Genomic DNA, 19,941 nt, shown 5'->3' on the forward strand with positions numbered 1-19,941 from the left:
TCCACGTAATGTACGGGGGGGGGCGGCGTTGCTGTCTTGCCTAGGGCAGCAGGATTTGTAAATACACCACTGTGGCCTTGATATAAGAGTATCTAATTATTAGTTATGGTTGGTGACATATCATGTGTTCCTGATATAATTCCAAGTATAATTAGTACCCTCTGCCGGACTTTTGAACAGAGTGTCCAATTTTTAGATAGCATGGTATTTTACGATCAGTTCATTGTATCTTGTGAAGTGGTATTAAGGTAATTGGACAGAGATCACCTTACTCTTTCGGTCCACAGTAATTATAGTTATACTTCTGTAGGCCATGCTGAACCACGTAATCTCAAGGACAGCTGTGACCCCACTTTTTGACTGTGAGTAAAAAGTAGATCTTTTAATCCTCATACTAATAAAATTTATCAAGCCTCCCTATGCTTTACACCATTTCACTGGAAGCTGAACGGTCAGTAATATACATGCTTAGTAAACCCAATTGTAAGATGCTAATTATCACATACTCTGAATAGAAAGTATGTTCCCCAGAGGCAGCACCGAATTAAACGGTCTTTCTCTCAGTATCTGCCGGGGAGCCAAATTCATATGCAGAGCTTCCCTCCCAGTTCCTCGGGGTGCTACAGTGCTGCAAAACATTCAGCCTTCTCTTGCAGAATCAAATCCTCTGTTCTCCTTCTCAGGCCCCATTAAAACCTGTTCTCCTTTGCCAGTTGCATTCAGAAGGGATTTAATAATTCATAAGTAAAACTATATATAAAGCAAGTTAGTCAGAGAGACGTCATAGCTGCCTGGTGTATCCGAGTTACATCTGTTTGATACTTTGTGAGAAATTCTCTGTAGTCTTTTCCAGGGTGATATGTTGACTCCTGAGAATGATGGTTTTAATGTGCCATTTTCTGCATACATTTTGCTCCCTGGTTAAGCATGAATTTCATCATGTTTAGAATTGCAGGGACTGTACTAGAAGGCTGGAAGGTATGCTAATCTATTTAGTGATCTCCAAAGTGCCAGATTTATTTATTTATTATTATTGATTTGAGACCCCTGCTAGTAAGAATTCATCATGTTACCATAAAGGTCAGATTTCTGAATGTCCTAGAGTCATTGTGTTCAGGCTTTCAGCAGTGTGAAGCCTTAGTAAAGGCAGGGGATTCAGGAACACAGGTAGGAGCCAAAACCATGAATCGTTACTTAAAGTGACACTAAACTTAGGAGTTAAATCTTAGAAATCCATTTAAGTACCTGAACTATTAACAAAAATGTCATGTATTTGTGTATCACTCCGCTGTAGATTCTCAAATCATCTCTGAATTTGTAATCCAAGCTCGCTCCTATGATGGACTACAATCCCCATACAGATTAGTAAACTAAACATGAGATTGTAGTCCATCACAGGAGTGAGCTTGGAGCGGTGGCTACTTTACAACATACACACAGAGACCATGGGAAACAAAGGTAGCCACCCTCCAGAAGGAAGTACGAATTCAAGATGATTTGAGGATCTACAGCTGAGTGATACACAAAAAAAGCTATATTTTTGTCAATACTTAAGGTACTTGAAGACACTTTAAGATTTAACTCCTGAGTTTAGAGTCACTTTAAGTCATATACCACCCAACTTTCTGAGATGTGAAAGAGGGACACCTTCCAGCACAATGTATTTAGGTAATGGATACACTCCATTTATGCCACCAGTTATGTGGACAATTAAGAATTGATATGCCAAAAATGTTGGGTTAAACCCTGAATTGTTTTTGTTTTTCATTTATTTTCCTTTATACTGAAAAACAAGATAATTAGGAGATAAGTTGAATGTTTTAGTGAAGAATAACACTTTTGGTAGTTAAACAGAACATCTTCGTATATATCTATACATCAGACCAAAAAGAGGGACAACTAAGGAGGAAAGAGGGGCAGAGGGATTTGTTTCCAAATCAGGGACAGACCCCTAAATGAGGGACAGTTTAGAGCAGGGGTGCCCACAAGGTCGATCGCGATCTACCAGTCGATACATGAAGTTAAAATATACATTGGCTCCCAGTCTGACAAAACCTATTCATTCAATGCATGCCTTCCTTTGCTACTCATACATGGTTTAGCTTTGGAGAGTATTACTTTATCACTGAAAGTAGAATGTAGAACCCCAGATAAAACTATTTTAGCCTTGGAGAGAATGGGGCGAACTTCTGTTTTTTATGTCTTCCTGCTTGTGTTGCCATTGGAGAGATGTACCCTCTCCACCTGTTGTAGTTACGAGTTTGGAGAAATCCCACCATTGACAGCCTTTACATGAAGGGAATGTGGGGAAAGATCTCCCAACAGGAAAACCTGTCCCGTTGTCAGCTGCCAAAGGTGCAATTTCCCCTTAGTTTCTGACTCTCTTCCTTTCTAACTTTGTTCAAAATTTTAAGTAAAAACTCCAGTATTGTTGAAAGCAAAATCCCTACAGGTTAATGATATAAATTGTAAGCATGCTGAGTCTCACTGGGCTCCTCTGTGTCTGCATGACCTCCTGCATCTAGGTCTGTTTATGGCCCTGCTGTGCTCTTCCATATAGAACACCTGTCATAACCCAGTTTTACTCTCACATGGCATGTCAGCTCACTTGTGACAGTAATAAAGTTTTTTAGGAAAAAATAAAATAGATATTAAAAAATAATCCACAAATGTGTGTATGCAACATACTTTATACACAAACAGTTAGGACACATACATAAACAGCATTCACACTGCTCATACTAGGTATTCCCACACTAGCCAGAGATAGAAGAATACTTTAAGGGATATCATTTTAATGTACCTCTCAATTGATGAGCTGTAAAAGGTTTTTAATGCATTACTTATTTACAGTCTTGTGTATCTTCATTTTTTACCACTTTGCCAGCACACATGATTTTGTGCCTAGAAATATCTCTTATTTATGGAGTAAACATAGTTTCATCTTTATTATTTTATTAAAATTTTGGAAATTATATCATGTGGTTGTGTGCACTAAAAATTTAAGTGCATTTTTCTAAAGAAACTTTGGCCTAGATCAACATAGGTGCAAGAATTGTGGACATAGAAAAATAACATTATCAATTCTATAAGCTCCTTCCTTAAAGAAAATGCATGGTTCGTCTGTCTTTATTAAAGGAGTGTAAACTATATTCTTCCCAATATATGACACTGATCAGCTCCCTGCTGCAGACTCTCTGCTCAGACAGACTGATCACTGGCAGAGGGGAATTGAGGAAATGCTTCCTCCTGCCTGCAGCAGGCTGATGGCATCATCTCAGCCTAGGCACGTCACTAAACATCGAGGCACTATAGCACTACACGACAACCAGACTCTACTGCAGTGCAATTAACATACTGAGCAAAAGGAGTGAGGAGAAGGATGATGTAAGTGTAATGGTGCTCTTTAATTTAAAAAGGTTAGGGGTACGTTCCTGATTAAGTTGTACTCCAAGTTGAGAACATCTGGTGATCATTTTTGGCAGCGGTGTCTGCATTACAAAGCGGGCTGCATAAAATTACAAATCCTACAGCCCATAAAATAGTTCTCATATAGTTATTTCAACTGTACAATTAGCTACTTGTCTGGAGTTAATTTTTAATCTACTCTTGTAACATGCACAGATCAGAAATTTACAAAACTTTGGCAACCAAGTTAAAGCTGAACTCCAGGTACAACTATGTTATTTGAAATATATTCCTCAAAAGCCACAAAGGATATGAATCTACTTTGTGCACACCAAATGCCTTTGCAAACCCAAATATTACTTTGGAAAAGTAGTGGTGACATCATCACTGTGCTGCACATAGCCTGTGCAGAGAGCAGAGCTGCAGGAGGGGCCCAGCAGGCTCCACCCACTACAGGCTGCCTGCAGAAAACTACAGGAGGGGCAGATACAAGACCAGTCACCCTGCACAAGGAGAGAGAGCAGAGGTCACTGTTCTGTATAACAAAACCTTCCTGCACAACAGCAAATATTAATGCTCATATCTGAACGAAAGACACAGAGCACACCAAGGTTACACATACTGTAGAACCAGCACATGATGATCTTCCAAAGAAATTCAAACTTTATTCCACATGCATCTGTACAAAGAACCGCTCATGCGTTTCTGCCTTACTCGGCCTTAGTCATAGCTTTCACTAAGGTTGAGTAAGACAGAAACGCGTAAGGGGTGGTTCTTTGTACAGATGCATGTGGAATAAAATGTGAATTTCTTTGGAAGATCATCGTGTGCTGGTTCTACTGTTTTTGAGCCTATCACTCCAGAAGAGTGTCATCTGTGCACCGAGTGTGGATTGCGGGGGCGCATGATAGGGGTGAGCTGTGCACTCTGTGTTCTAAGAATACACATACCTCTGGTATTTACTTATTCCGGAGTTGAGCTTTAAAAGAATTGACCTCTTTTACTGAGAATAGGCCTTAGAATCAATTTTAATCTGCTCTTTGCCCAGATTTCTCCATTCCAGTGATCACAGCAGTACTGAGGCATTTAGAAAACTGATGTGTGTCTTGCAGTTGGCAGCCTGTCTACTCGTGTTATTCAGCAAATGGAGGAGGGACACTTGACAAGTTTGTCACAATGTGTGAGAATAAATAAAATAACTGTAAACTAAAGTCTTGAAGGAGTCGGGTTTTCACCAGCATACAGGGCCTTATTTAGGAAATCTATAACAAGAGCAGTTGTGAAACTGTTGTTTATCACCATCCTTCAGTGTTTCCTGTTTCATCTGAAAGATGCAGTAAGGATGTTTGATATCGGCAAATACTCTTCTTAGGCTTTGTTTTATGTAAATTAGCTTCAGGGCTTGAGGCAAGATAACTGCTATATTAGACACTCCTGTCTGCTACAATTCATATATCCAAGTGGTTGTTGCATTCATAAGAATCCTTTTTTTTAACTGTTGAAAGAAATTGTAAAGTCCCAGCATAACATCATCCCTCAACACCTATCCCTGTTATAACATCAGCATTGTAATAGGAATACATACTAGACTTGTGTTTAATAATGCAATCAAAGCTTTCCTGAAAAATCTCCTTTTATATAGTGAGTGCTGCCTTACGTCTGCCCATCACTTTAATAAATTTCCTGGATCTCCAGGGTGCTTTGCATCGTTTTTCCTGCTGCTTGATATGATGCACTCTTGATTTCTCAAGACTACATATCCCATGATGCATTGCTTCCAGCAAGCAATGATAATGTTACATTATTCAGACGTTGAGTAGTAGTTAAGACAGCAAGCTTAGTTAGAATGGGGACACAAGGTAGTGCATGGTCACAGGTTTGAGTGAAATGGTGTCAGTACATCGAGGAAGTCCATCCTATGGGCCTTGCAGCACTTTGTAGGAGAAAATGGCACCAATATCTGCTTCCTTTATGAGTCAATGTGACACTTTCCCTTCTTCCTCACAATGCAGCACTCCCTTAGTCACTTCCTTAGGTCAGCGCTGTGTAATATTCAGCTTGCGGTCTGGCAGTGAATAAGGGCAGTAGAGAAAGAACAGTAAACACATGTTGCTTATAGCCAACACTACAAACCAAATTTCCAGTGCCACAGGCTGACAGTCATATGATTTTGACCAGTCCACAACTAATACACTCTTCACTGACAACCGCAGCTGCCCGAATCCAATCGGGAAGCCTTCAACATATGCAAAAAAGAAAAAACACAAGGACAGCATCTTGTCTTTGTGAAGTACATTTTATTAATTAAATGATAAAGTAAAATGTTACTCACAAAGCCCATAGGATCCTCATCTAAGAGGTTTTTCATCCAAAGATGATACAGCACCTACATAAGCTACTGTCTGGTTATTACACAGCTGGATCAGCATGCTGATAGTTCTATTGAACTAACACATTTCCTGGGGCGTACTCTTTTTATCACTGGTTTTTTTTTTGTCTCAGCATTTTCCACTGAGACCTTCTGTTCAGTTTAATAGTGTGAGAATAGTGTTAAGAGTTGGGGTAAGGTATACTATTAGAAATAGGTTAGAGATCAGGTGTATTTAGGGACACATATCAGCTTCAGCTTGTCTTTGACAAGCATTTTTACGTTATTGATGTTCTGTATATGTTTGCTGTGCTTGTGAAGAACATCCACCAGTGACCTTAGCTTTGAGAACTTTGCACAGTTGAGAAAAAACTCCTTTCAATGCCTGAGGCTCATTTTCATAATATTAGGGATTTTCACTAGGTAATTAGAGAGTGTTTTTTTGCAATGGCTTTATGTTGTGAAAGGTTCCTTTTCTTTAAGGCTTGTTCACACTGAAAGCGTGTGTGTTCCAGAGCAGTAGCTGCTGGAACGCACCGCGATCGCTGAGAAACTCCCCCCGCGTTTTGGGGTGGGAGGGGGGCGTGGTGGTGCATTGTGTTCAATGGCACCGCTTCCACGCCCCCCGCCCGCAGTGCGATCGGACGTGGGGCAAAACTTTGCCAGCGTTCCGTTCCACTGCAAACGCAAAAAATAGGGCTTGCCAAAACGCGGGGGGAAGTTTCTCATCGATCACGGTGCGTTTCAGCAGCTACTGCTCTGGAGCGCACACGCTTTCGGTGTGAACAAGGCCTTAGGCTATTTCCTAAATTCACAGCTTCATTCTTGTATGGCATGTCCACCTTAAGATGGAAATACAACTTCTTTCTCAATAGCAATGTTTTTTTGTCTCAACCGTGTGTGTTACAGTTTGTCATATGCTGATTTTGCTGAAATCGCCACTGAAAAGTGTTCTTCCACTCTTTCTAGGGGAAACGCTACAAAAATTCTCTGGACAATGTGGGGACTCCTGATTCTAGCCGTGGCATCCGCAACGAGAAGAAAGCTTTAAAGTAAGTATGAGTTCGTTCTGGAGGAATTGTAAAATGGTGCCTTTAAAATCCAAAGGAAACCTTAACATGAAACCAGAAACATTGACTGCTCTCTAGCATGAACGACTGCCCAGACATAGGCTGTAGACCAAACCCAAATGTCTTTCCCTCTTGTGGTAAAGTAGCGCCCTCCCTCAATCCTCAGAGTAACCATGTCACATTAAGGCAAGCTTGAATAATAACAATTCATATGAGATATTTTAGCTGCATAGCATGACATTTTCCCCATGTCTCATAACAATACATCCGAACAACCTACCAGCCTAATGGGAAAAGATGAACTCAGCTATCGATAAAATGTTCCTTTTGTTCAACTTCAACACACACTTCAGTAACATATAAACTCCATTGTGGAACACTTACGAGGTGTGCTTTTTAGTCTGAATAAAATGACAAATCCCATGCAAACTCACTGAGCATGTCTTGCTTTTTTGGAAAATGCAGCTAGAGAAGAGGACCGGGAACTAATTTTTATTGTGTGAAACCTATGTGGAGCTTTCTAAATTCTTCAGCGCTTTCCTTTTCTTCTTGCATTGTCGCTGTTCTTCTCCGCCCCTCTCAACAGGTGTTTCTTGTCTCTCCTATTAAATGAAAATTTGACTGAAATCGATCACGAAAAAAGGCTTTTTGTCTCAGCATTTTCCACTGAGACCTTTTGTTTCTTCCCTTGTGAACGCAACATAAACGTCTTGTTATCTTTCCCCACGCTGAGTACAGTACAAAGTATTTAATCAGCTTTTGTCTAATCTTGGCTGATTCCACTTTTCCCGGCTATACACATATGGATGTTTATATTTCGCACATAATGGGTTTTGATTAAATTATATTAAAATGCTCTATAACATTATACTGGAAGAAATGTAAATTTGCTTCCATCTGCCACATCATTCTCAGGACCTTTTGTTCCACTGCTTGCAGAAGTACGTTTTATTATTAAAGGCATACTAACCAGACAATTATGCATAACTCAGAGACAGGCCTTCTCCTACCTAGTGTGCCTTAGAGCAACATTACCTGAGGTTCTTACCTTGCCTCATGGACGTGTTCTCCTGTTAGCATAGACATATTACTAAAAAACTGATACAGCTGTAAAAAAATACACTTATTCTTAGCACAGGGTGGAGCATTGAAAGAGCTGAATCAGGCAAGCATAATATGAACATTTCTGAATTCAGAGTTCAAGGCTGTTTATTTTTTTATTTTTAACAGTTCCAAATGCAAAATATGGATTCTTTCCATTAAGGTCATGTCCTGCTGAGATATAACTTTTATGCTTTTCTTTTTGACCATGTCCTCAGGTTACTACATTGCAATTATCATCACACCTCATGAAAATAGATAGCAGGGTTATGGGGAAGAAAAAGTGCCTCCTGCCTTAAATTGACACTAAACTCAGGAGTTAAATCTTGCAAATGCAATCAGGTACCTTAACTATTAACAATACTGAACCTTATTTGTGCATCGCTTGACTATAGAACCTCAAATCAACTCTAAACTTGTGCTGACATCGTCCATTCTTTTGTTTGGCTACTTTTGTTCCCCATTGTCCCTGTGTGTGTTGTAAAGTAGCCACCGCTCCAAGCTCACTCCCGTGATGGACTACAATCTCACTACAAATTGGTAAACTAATTGTGAGATTGTAGTCCATCACGGTAGTGAGCTTGGAGTGGCTACTTTACAACACGTTTAGGGACCATGGGGAACAAAAGCATCCACCCTCCAGAAGGAAGGACAGTGTCAGCACCAATTCAGCACCAACCCTGTTATTGAATTGTACAGCTGGGCCTGTTAAAGGAAGTGGAAAAATAACAGATCTACTTACAGAATTGACAGATAATAAAATTATGTTATAGGGGGAAAGTACAAACATTGTCCCACTGTGGATAGAGAGGTAGATAGATAGATAGATAGATGGATAGATAGATAGATAGATAGATAGATAGATAGATAGATAGAAGGCATCAGGGAAATGGGAAAAACATTCTGCACGTCTCTGTGCTGACTGAGTAGGAAACAAAGGAGGTGCCCAACACCATTTGGATATTATAGATATGCCATAGTGCCGTCAATGTGATTGCTGCACAGTTGTACATGGCACCCTCCTTAGCCACATATTTTGTAAATGGGCCCTGGAATACCAACAGTCTCTTGTGCAGCTGCACGCCTACATACTATGACTACATTTTCAATATGTTGTGCAATAACTTCAATTTAAATTTGGATAAATTGTATGATTTGGGGTTCCACATACCCTCATAGTAGATTCATGAGCACAAACTCGTGTTAGATTGCAGCTTCATTCGGTGGCAAATTTTGAAAATGCACAGTCTATGCTTAGCCAAAAACCTTTAAGGATATTAGAAAAAAAGAGAAGACATTTAGGGATAAAACCTTTACTATTTATACTACACTGATACATTAGTAACACGAAAAGTAAAAACATTAGTTCTTATGAAGTCTTGAAGGGAAATAGTGTATTTTCAGTAGTGCCTTAAAGTATCTTTTTAATATGACTTTCACATTTGACATGCTTTCTCTTTTCTTTGTTGTGTCTTTTCTGTGCAGATTTGTAAATTAGCTTCTGGAAGCAGGGTAGATTGCCCACTACAATGACTCTGCTCAACCTCCTAACCTGTGCTGGGATAAGATATTGGCCACATAGAGATTGCATTGTTTTTAATCAGTCATCTGACTCAGACGCTCAATGTTAGAGGAGGAGCGTAAACACAACCATTGTGTAGTACTTCAAAGCAGGCAACAGAGCTTGCATATGCATGCAATGAGCAAATATGGCTGCTTCCATCTGCTTAATAACTTTACATTTGCCATAGAAAAAGGGCTTTTCTTGTGCCAGAACTTGACCAGTACATCTGTGCCCTTAGAAAAACTGTATGGGGCTATGGATGTTGCTCCTGTTCTGCCTCATAGTTGCCAAGTGCCCCGGATCCTGCTGAACATTCCCACAATTTTTCTCACTGTCCTGCAGAATGTAGGATCCTAAACACTTTGCTGCTAGCTGGCTGTTGCCATTCTGCTCCTGTTTTTGCCATTTACACAAGAATGGAAGGCTACTTCAGTCTCCTCCTCAGCTACGCCCCCATTCGTGTGTTGCAATGAATATTCTGAGTCTGCACTAAAGGTCAGCATCGGATAATTATCTGACGTCTGCCACTATGTGTGGTAAAGCAGGGGGATGGGGAAAGGTGGAGCTTAGCTCTTACGTGACCCTGAGTGGTCTGCAGCGCTATAGTGTCTGCATTGGGAGGAGGTTTGTGGCAGTATTGCAGTGCCGGTGTTCCAAGGGCCTGTCTAATATCATCAATGGAGCTTATTTTTTGTTGTGACAACAATAATAGGGATTATTTTATCCACTGGCACCAACGGATGGGTTTATTTCACACTTTCTGAAGGCAACAATGGGTTTATTTTGCCTACCAGTAGTAGCAGCATCAGGGACATGGCATACCGAGACGCAAAAAAAATATTATTTCTTTATTTAGCCAACAGAAACAAGCTCTTTTTCTGATGCGTTTTGTGCTGGGAACAGCGCTTTCTCAAACAATATTCAAAGGGCTTATTTTTTCCAGTAAGCAGCAATGTAAGTGGTACTCTGTTACTGACACCTGCATGCTATCCCCTACTCTCCGACTATCACATTTAAGTTCTTCTTTAAGGTAGGCTCTACCACTGCCTGCATAATAATTTGATCTCTTGTTCTTTGGAGGCAGGGGGTGAAGGCATTCTGCTTGGGAGGTGGGGCAGTGTCAGGCAGTGCTTAGGAGCCAGGAAAAGAGAGTACCAGTACCTCTACTGAGACAAACAATTCCTGCTTGGAAACAAGTTTATTTTTTTTAAAGATTAAAACAAATGAATACGATTATTTACATCAAGTTGATCTTGTTTACATGTTCATTTAAAATAATAAAATATTCAAAAGGTTATACATTTCCATTTAAGTCCCATAAATTTGTTGAGTTTCTCCCCTGCTTAACTATGCCATGCTGTACCTTTTACAGAACAAGAAAGTGGAATGCTATGACTATGAACAAGGGAGATATTTATCTCACTGTTCTCCTCTTCATAAAAATGTGTTTTTGTTGTTGAGTTTTCACAGTTGCAACAAAATATCCTTTCGCTCAGCAGTAAGTTGTTTCAATGAATTGTGCAGAGGATTTTAAAAGAATATTTGTACTCTGAATTATCATTATGTATGAACGGATAATCTGCCCTGATTTTAAATTGGAATGCAAAGCTTAGTGTAGACAATGATATTCTAGGGGAACTGCAGCATCCTCCACCTGGAATGGAAGACTGTCAGCATTCATTCATTTCATATCCCTCTAGTTGTGTCAGTGTCAGACACGGGCAAACAAAAAAAAGTTAAAAACCGCTCCTGTATAACCCTCCCCTACTCGGCATGTCTCAGTTTGGTAAGCAAGCAGTACATAGGGCCATTAACACCAAGGTGAGAGTAGACCCGTGTCCCTTAATGGACTCAAATAATTTTTTATGTTTATTACAAAAATCTCTTTCTTTATTGTCCATTAAGAGACACAATAATTTAAGAAGTATATTACAGTGACGTGTGGGCAACATAGACTGATACACCCAATACATTTTGGAGGGCTATTGCATTGCAGAGGTATTTGAAGGAAACAACTCCTGAATCAAGTTAGATAGGGAGGGGGGCGGAGCTTGCCAATGGCCGCGGCTGGACGTGTCTGTCCTTAGCTTCGCTGCTGTGAACCGGGCATCGTCTGAAAAAGTGCCACTACCGGCCGTCCTGCTACCCACAATGGGATCCAAACGGGGTAAGAAGTCCCAGGGCTCCAAACCGGACCTCTGCAGGCCGCATGGCAGAGACGCGTGGGGACTCCCCGGCCTCCCCAGACTCACATACCTCACAGCCGGCCGATCTCTCGCCCATCCTGGCCGATCGAGAGGCCACATCTGATGAAGACTCAGTCCCAGGTGGCTCCCCTGGTGACATGCAGCACCTGCTGGACCACCTCCCCTCTAAGAGGGACATGGAGGCGCTGTTTGCCCGCTTTGAGCACGTGCATAGAGCAGATGTAGCGGGCCTCCATGAAGCGATTAAAGGGGTCCATGGCCGACTGGACACAGTGGATCTCCACGTGGACGCACACCGCACAGCCATCACGGCTCTACAAGCTACTGCTGTGACACAGCATAAGATGCTGCAAGCTATCTGGACGCACATGGATGACGCAGAAGACAGGAACAGGAGGAACAATGTGCGCATCCGCGGCCTGCCAGAGGCAACGGGCACGATGGACCTGGAGCCCACCATCCGAGGTATTTTTAACTCGTTGCTTGGTAGGAGGGCAGAGGAGCCTATCGACCTCGATAGAGTACACCGGGTGCCCGGGTTTCGGAACCCCTCCGCACAACAGCCCAGGGACGTGCTGTGCCGGGTTCACTTCTACAAGCAAAAAATTTTTGGCAGTGCACATGTCTACCCTTAAGTATAGGGAGTCTCTACGCAGATCACTATATGAGCTTGGAGATAAGTGTGGTCGTCTGTTGGCTCGCTCCATACGGACACAGCTTACACGCACATACGTCCCTAAAATACAGACGAAAGATGCTCGGGTGGTTCATACTACTGATCAGATAGCACAAGCGTTCCAAACCTACTATGCCGACTTGTACAACCTGCCTACTCACTCAGATCCTTGATCGGAAGCACCGGGGAGCTCATAAGCTCTGTGTTACCCTGGAAGCGCAAATCGCACCGGTACTCCCCTTCTTGGCTTGCTCCTGCCCACCGCCCCCACTCCTCTACGCTTCCCTTTGCTCTCCCACCTCTCCTGAAAGTATGGAACCTTCTGACCAAGACACATGACTTGTCTTCCCCTGACGGACCCATGACCCCCATAATGGGCAATCCGGCATTTCAGCCGGGATGTATCTCATCCAGTTTCCTCTGCTGGTCCTCCGCGGCACCCTCGCCCCTGGCTGAGGCCCTCACAGGACCGCACCTGAAACCCCTGGCTACTTTACTTGCAGAACGTCCGCATACGCCTGGAACGTGGCTGCTCTACCTTCAGCTACGAGCATTTTATACCGCTAGGAGAGACCAGACCACCCTGCAAAGCCCCCTTACCTGGTTTGACTCACTCTGTTGTCAGAAAGATCCACCTGCTCATGTTATCTCCCTACTGTACCGTCAACTACTTGCAATGAGATTCCAGGGTCGTCTCCCGTTCATGGCAAAATGGGAATCAGACCTGGATGTCATACTTACCGATGAGGAAATCCGAACAGCATGTGTGGTCACTCATAAACTTTCAGTGGCTAGCTCAGCCCAGGAAAAGGGCTATAAAATCCTGACCCGCTGGTATCGCTGCCCGACCCTCTTACATAGAATATTCCCTGATAGATCTCCCTCGTGCTGGAGGTGTCTGGGCGCGGAGGGAACCCTCTTACACATATGGTGGAGCTGCCCCTCACTGACACCCCTGTGGACACGGGTCTTCCACATCTACAACCAGGTCATGGGAACCGACCTAACACCGTCCCCTAAAATAGCACTCCTCTCGATTCTGCCTGGCTCCCTGGCTTCAGTTAAGAAGGACTTACTCCGTTTCTTCCTGGCGGCGGCACGCAACATTAAGTGAAGAAAAAAAAAACACTTTCGAGGATAACTCCTGACTGAACGAGCAACGGGACCCTGCCATTGAGACTGGAGAGCCAAAAAAGCAATCCACCAACATGAAAGGGGGAAAAAGCACACTAATAAAATAGGAGTAGAACAGACCAACAACACTTAGGGCATCAGAAAAAAATAATTCACTGGGCCTAGAACCTAGACAAAAAAATCCCTGAAGGAAAGCTTAGACAACATAGAAGTCCACATAAAAAGACCAGCCGATGAAAAATGAAGGAGATGGAATAAGCCTTAACCTTAGAAGCAGGGTAAGAGGTTACATAAGGAGAACCATAAGGAGTCCTCCCAACATACCACCCCAATGAATAGAAAAAAAACTTTATAGGTATGGAAGGATCTTAGGAGAACCAGTCCTTGGAGAACCAGTCATTCTGAAGTGAGCAGAACCCCTAAAAAAATGCTTCCACCCAACATTTCGTTTATATCCAGGGATAGAAAGATAACAGTGCATACCTGCCAAGTTCTGTAAAACAAGATTCTAAGAATCAGCTAACCTGCTTCAAAACCCTTTCTATTCCTCCACCAAGAAAGTAGGGGTTCACATCTCAGACTTAACTGAAACAAAAGGGATTTTAGATGTACATGAAGTATCCTGGTCCTGGTGGTCAGATCCCTCTGAGACCTCAGGGTACTTGTAATAGTAACCTAGCTTGATCTGCTTGCTGCTTGTCCAGGAGAGTATAGGACCAAAGGTGCAAAAGGATTCTTCAAAAAGGTGGAAAGTACATGTCCTGGTGATCTAGATGGAAGTCCTGAGTTTGGAAACCCACTGTACAAGAAAAAGGTTCCAAGGGTGGCTTGAGGACACCGCCCCTTCCCTAGACATAGACTGAGAAGTAGTATCCAGGAGTTCAAGATCCATAGGGATCATCTGGATGTCTGTCCTTGAGTCCAGACACCCTAACACTGAAAGAGAGGTTGATGATTAATGAGATCCCAAAAAAGAAGGGTAGGCCATTATAGAAAATGAATTCCTAGATACCGTACCCCATGAACTCCAATGGTAGAAGAAGAGACATAGGTTCTCTGGAAGGTGATCTCTTTAATAAGCCTCTAATCCAATCTCCCCTGGCCTTAGATGAAACAAAAATACCAGCAGAAGACCAAGAAGAGGCCTAAAGGAGTAAGGTCTTGTAGAATGACTAAGGAGGTAACAGGAGATTTCTCGCTAGATATGTAGGATGGTTATTAAAAACCACAGAGGACTCACCAGTACTGAAGGATATATAGCTCTCCTTTAAGCAGGGTTGTGAGTTCAAGAGGATTCCTATTGTATCCTATTGTGGCAGTGCACTATGCTGCTCCTTGTTGAAGCAAATAAGTCCAGGAGCCTTTTTGGGGCTTGATCATGCGTTTTTTTCTCCCATACACTTTAGTCACAGCGGGAATGCGAAATACAAGCTTTTTAGCATGTTTTATGTGCATTTCTTTTTAGTAACTAGTAGAGCTTGTAACAAAATGGAAAACGCAGGAGTTTTCTTTCTGGATGTTGAACAGTTTATAAGACTGGTGAAGTGAAGAACCCACATATATATGACATCATAGGGGTTATATATATGACTGTATGCCCCGCCGCTACTGCCATGAAAGATATCATATCAGACTTGGCTCAAGATAGCTCCAAATGCACAACAACCGACCACAGCTTCACACACTAAGTAGATAACAGGACAACAACTAGATGTCACAAAAAACTGCTTTCCATTGACTTACATAAAATTGCTTAAACTTGAATGCACATGAGACAAAGCATGAAAAAAGCATGAAAATGCTTCATTAACTCATGTTTACAAGCCTAAAATACTAGGGCTGTGGAAATTAAAGATTAATTTCTCAATTAATCGTTAAACTTTTTGATCGATTAAAATTATGTTGATCGTTAATGAAAACACTCGCTTCTCTGCCGGCTTCCGGGACTCCCGCCGGCGATCCGGTGACGTCACGGACATCGACGTCACCGGACTCCTTCCCAAAGGGGCTCCGTCGGCTAACGAAGGGAAGGGGGGAGGAGTCCGGTGACGTCGATGTCCGTGACGGCTAACAAAGGGAAGGGGGGAGGAGTTCGGTGACGTCGATGTCAGTTATGTCACCGGACTCCTTCCCCCTTTGTTAGCCGACGGAGCCACTTGGGCCGGTGAGTTTGCCCAAGAAACTTTCTGCACGAGCGCCAGCCAAGGCATTGGCCTATACACATACAGCACAGCAATGAAGTAATAAAATTAACTAGGATCACACGAATCCAGCACGTTATTATTCGGAGTTGCCCCACTCAAGCGGTGGCCATATTGAGTGTGGCACGTGAGTTTAATAACGTGCTGGATTAGTGTGATCCTAGTTCATTTTATTACTTTATTGCTGTGCTGTATGTGTATTGGCCAATGTAGTTGGATCTGCATGTGTGTTATAACTAATCAAAATTAATCGATTATTCGATTTTAAAAAATTTTGATTAATCGAAAACGAAAATTTTAATCATTACCAGCCCTATAAAATACATATGAACAGGAACACTTGAAGAAGCTCAAGATTATGTGTGAGCCTAGGCTAACATGTTTTGCTCCCTAATGAAGCTTAATCGTAAGCTCTAGCATGTAGCATGGAGCATGAAGCATGCACATGCAACACTCCACTTAGCAGATAACATCAGCACTAAATGGTACAAATTGTGAGGTAGCTGCTGGTGCTTCAGCCGGGCAGCCTTAAAAAATACATAAGTCTTCACAGACTGTGTCACACATGAGGCTGTACCTTGGCTCTGGACCCAGAAGGTGCTCTGCAGCTAACTAACATAGTACATACAGGTCTGGAAAGCACTGCAATATTGAGCCCAGTGCCTGAAGGCCACATTCCAGGCTAGCCCTGCAGCCTTCGGTCCAGCAGAGTCCAGGTAGGGCCTCCAAAGCTGTTTAGAATATGCCTATCCAGATAGCTGCTATTTTGCTCTAGCAACGGGTGGAATTCTTGAGTGAAGTCACAGAGAAAAAATGACCAGCAGTGTATTAAAGATTGGAAAAAGGCAATAAATAAAGAAACATCTTAGCAAAAAGCTAGCTAGGCTAGCGAAAAGAAAAAAACTGAAACATACTGCATAAAGCAGGGGTTATATGGGGGCCAACTTTTTATCTTTGTTTGCCAGTGTCCCTGTTTCCTGCAGGTGGCAGTACAACCGAACGGTAATAGAATTCCACAGATTAGTTCTAAAAAAATAATTGCCGGATAATCAAAGCCATAGATAGACAAAAGTACAAAATACAAGATAACCATTGGGTTAACTAGGAAGCCATGGTAGTAACTGAGCCAAATTTATATTTGTGTTGAATAAATCATATAGCTCTTTTATAGAGGAGACACCTTTCACAGGGAATTTATTTTTCTGTTAGCCCCCAGAGACATTACAATTTTCTCCTGTACGTTAGATAGAAACTACTCTAAATTCCTCTGTGATTCCACTTTTTCTACTAATGTTGCTCTGACAATCAATTTCTTCTTGTCTATTGTATGAAGAGCTTTAATTTGTTACTTTAACTGAGTATTCCAAATTCATTGATGGAAGCTTCAGCGCTTTAAAGTCCATCCAATAATTGACTGTCAGTTTGTGGTTGAAGTATTTTAAAGGCTCAGTGAACAAATTACTATTGCTACTTATGTGACAGCATTATTCACTAGCTGATTTGGCCCAATGTATTATTTAAACAGTTTTGTTCTCTAAATGTTATTGGCTTTCTATATGTATGTGGATATGAGTGTTTTGTTTCTTCTCACATTGAAAATGTAATCCTTATATGGTCTCCATCTGTAAAGCTAGGCCTCATACCATCCTTGACAGCACTGTCTTATGTGTTTATTTTGACCACTTTACTCTACCAGCTGGGCAGACATTTCCTAGTAATGCATTCATTGTATTTTATGTAGAAGTCTTTTTATTGTACAAAAAGTCAAGGTTTTTGTATTGTGGGTTTAGACATCAGAGAAGAGATAAACAATTTGATAGTGAAAATCTGTTCCAAGATGTAAAACTGGGTTATGGTAAAGTATTGTGATAACTTTAAAGATAAAGTCAACTTTTTAAATTCCCACATCTGCATAATAGAAACATTTGCATTTATTATTGTATTGCATTGGAGCCAGTTCAGTATTGCAGCGCGATCAGTGAATTGCAGGTGCAGTGGTCTTGCTCCTGCAGATTCTTCCTCCTGTTCCTATCTGAACAGAAGTATAGGCATTTAGTAACATGGCTGGAAGGAAGAATAAATGGACTATAAGTGCAGTGACATCACCACACTTGTATTCCATTGAGAAATGTATGATTCCCTAAAGCTAGCATTGGCAGGGGAGGAGGGGCTATAAGGAATGTAAAGACATGACAATCTTTAAAAAAAATTATGAATAGGGGTCTGCTCTTGTAAGCGGGTTCATCTATAGTAATTTAGTCATCTATAGTTTCAAGCTTCACTCAGCCCATTTTTTTCTTTCTTTTCTATAAGTGCCTGTTCACACGACGTCCGTTTTGTGTGCTGACCTGATCCGTACGCTCCTGCACTCAAAATGCATCCCAATGTATCCCTATGTGTTTTATGGGCTACAGTTCTCACGTGCGCAGTCCGTTCAGGTTACCACAGAAAAATACTGCAGGTCACATTTTGTACGGTCAGGAAACGGTCAGGAACGCATCAAAAACGCCGCCAAAACGCACTGCATCAGTAGCACTGCGTCTGCAGATCCGGACCTGATCAGGACCTGAAACTCATGTGAACAGGCCCTCAAGCAGGAATGAAATATCATTTCAGCCAGGTTTATAGATTAACACACTCACTTACAGGTGCCTGGCATCTTAAAGAATATAATGCATGACCTATTCATTTGTGGACATACTACATGTCTCTAGAGTGTAAGTCTAGAAAAACCATGGTGTTTTACTAAATTAACACTGCCATTATGAATTTAATTGTGGAGTGTGAGTGTGCTTATGCATGGCTTATTCACAGATAAGCACTTACTGAGTACTTACCACCTGTTCTTACAGTGTGAGTATACATAATGCATGGCTTACTCATATATGGATAATCACTGAATACTCATCACCTGTCCCTAGGGTATGAGTGCAGATAATGCATGGCCTATTAACAAATTAACACTCAATGAGTATTTACCACCTGTCCATAGTGTGTGCATGGCTTACCCATACATTAGCATGTATGGGTAATAATGCATGGCTTACCCATACATTAGCATTCACTGAGTACTTATCACTTGTGCCATGAGTGTGAAAGTAGATAATGCATGGCTTATTTATACATTAAAGATAAGTGTGCACAAACGAAAAAAGGGACGCTTGTCAGGTGTTGTGATGCCATCTGCATTGAGTACCTGTGTAGACTTATCTACACTTTAAATAAGTACACACCACTGTTGTAGAGGTTTTTTTTTAAAAATCAGATATTATTTATTTGTTTTTTTTTTCCTTTCTATACATTGTGAACATATACAATAATACCAGAGCCCAAAACAACTAACAGAACAAAGACAAGAAAAGGACACAAAAAAAATAAAAAAATTAAAATCTAAGGACAACAACAGTACAATCCCTATTTGCAGTCCCTACTTTTTTTAATCGATCTTTATTCTATTTACTAGTGCGCATTTCTTTCCCTTCTTATTTTTCCCCCTTTTTCCCCTCCCTTTTCTTCCACTTATAATATTCTATTTTGTCCTCTTGATCCAGGAGATCTTAAGTCCAGTTAATATTCATATTTCCACAATCCACCTATTCCAAATTCCCTGAAATTTACCTGACTGGCCCCTCATCCTGTAAGTATGTTCTTCAAACCGAACATATTTACTAATCTCAGCTTTCCATTCTTCAATTGTAGGGGGACACTCCGAAGTTTATTTGACTGCTATTAATCTTCTAGCCAGAAACAATAGCCTTTTTACTGGTAAAGTGCTGTTATTATCTAGATAGTCAGAGTTGAAACCTCCTAGAATACATGTTAATGGGTTAAGATCCACTATATTTCCATATATTCTATTTAAACATTCAATCACCCCAATCCAGTACCTTTTTAGTTTTGGACATCTCCATAATAAATGAATAAGTGTGCCTTCCTGATGCTTGCATCTCGCACACTTTGGGTCTGTGCGGGCCCCCTATTTTATATAAAAACTCTGGGGTTCTGTACACCCTATGTATAATAAATAATTGAGTTAATCTATGGGGTCTATTCACGAAGCAGCTGAAGGATCTAGCCTTCGGCTAGCTTCGGCCCCAGGACCCCTTTGGTTCAGTAGAACCGAAAGGCTGCTGTAGGGGCTATTCACTATAGCCCGTACAGCTCCCGAACTTGGCTGAGCGGCTCAGTCGAGCCGAACGCATATGCCTCATA

The 19,941-nt window shown here is 41.5% G+C and overlaps 1 protein-coding gene across 3 annotated transcripts in view; it reads left to right on the forward strand.

The window, feature by feature from the left end:
• The window catches only part of SYT7 (synaptotagmin 7), a 372,492-nt gene that overhangs the window by 213,858 nt on the left and 138,693 nt on the right, over positions 1 to 19,941 (forward strand). For all 3 annotated transcript variants that reach the window (XM_018567216.1, XM_018567213.1, XM_018567214.1), the window contains exon 3: positions 6,746 to 6,828. In XM_018567216.1, the coding sequence (XP_018422718.1) occupies positions 6,746 to 6,828 (83 nt within the window). The remainder of the gene's footprint in view (positions 1 to 6,745; positions 6,829 to 19,941) is intronic.

This window comes from Nanorana parkeri, unplaced genomic scaffold (genome assembly GCF_000935625.1).
Source record: "Nanorana parkeri isolate BGI_ZX_2015 unplaced genomic scaffold, ASM93562v1 scaffold1021, whole genome shotgun sequence".
Classification (NCBI taxonomy): Eukaryota; Metazoa; Chordata; class Amphibia; order Anura; family Dicroglossidae; genus Nanorana; species Nanorana parkeri.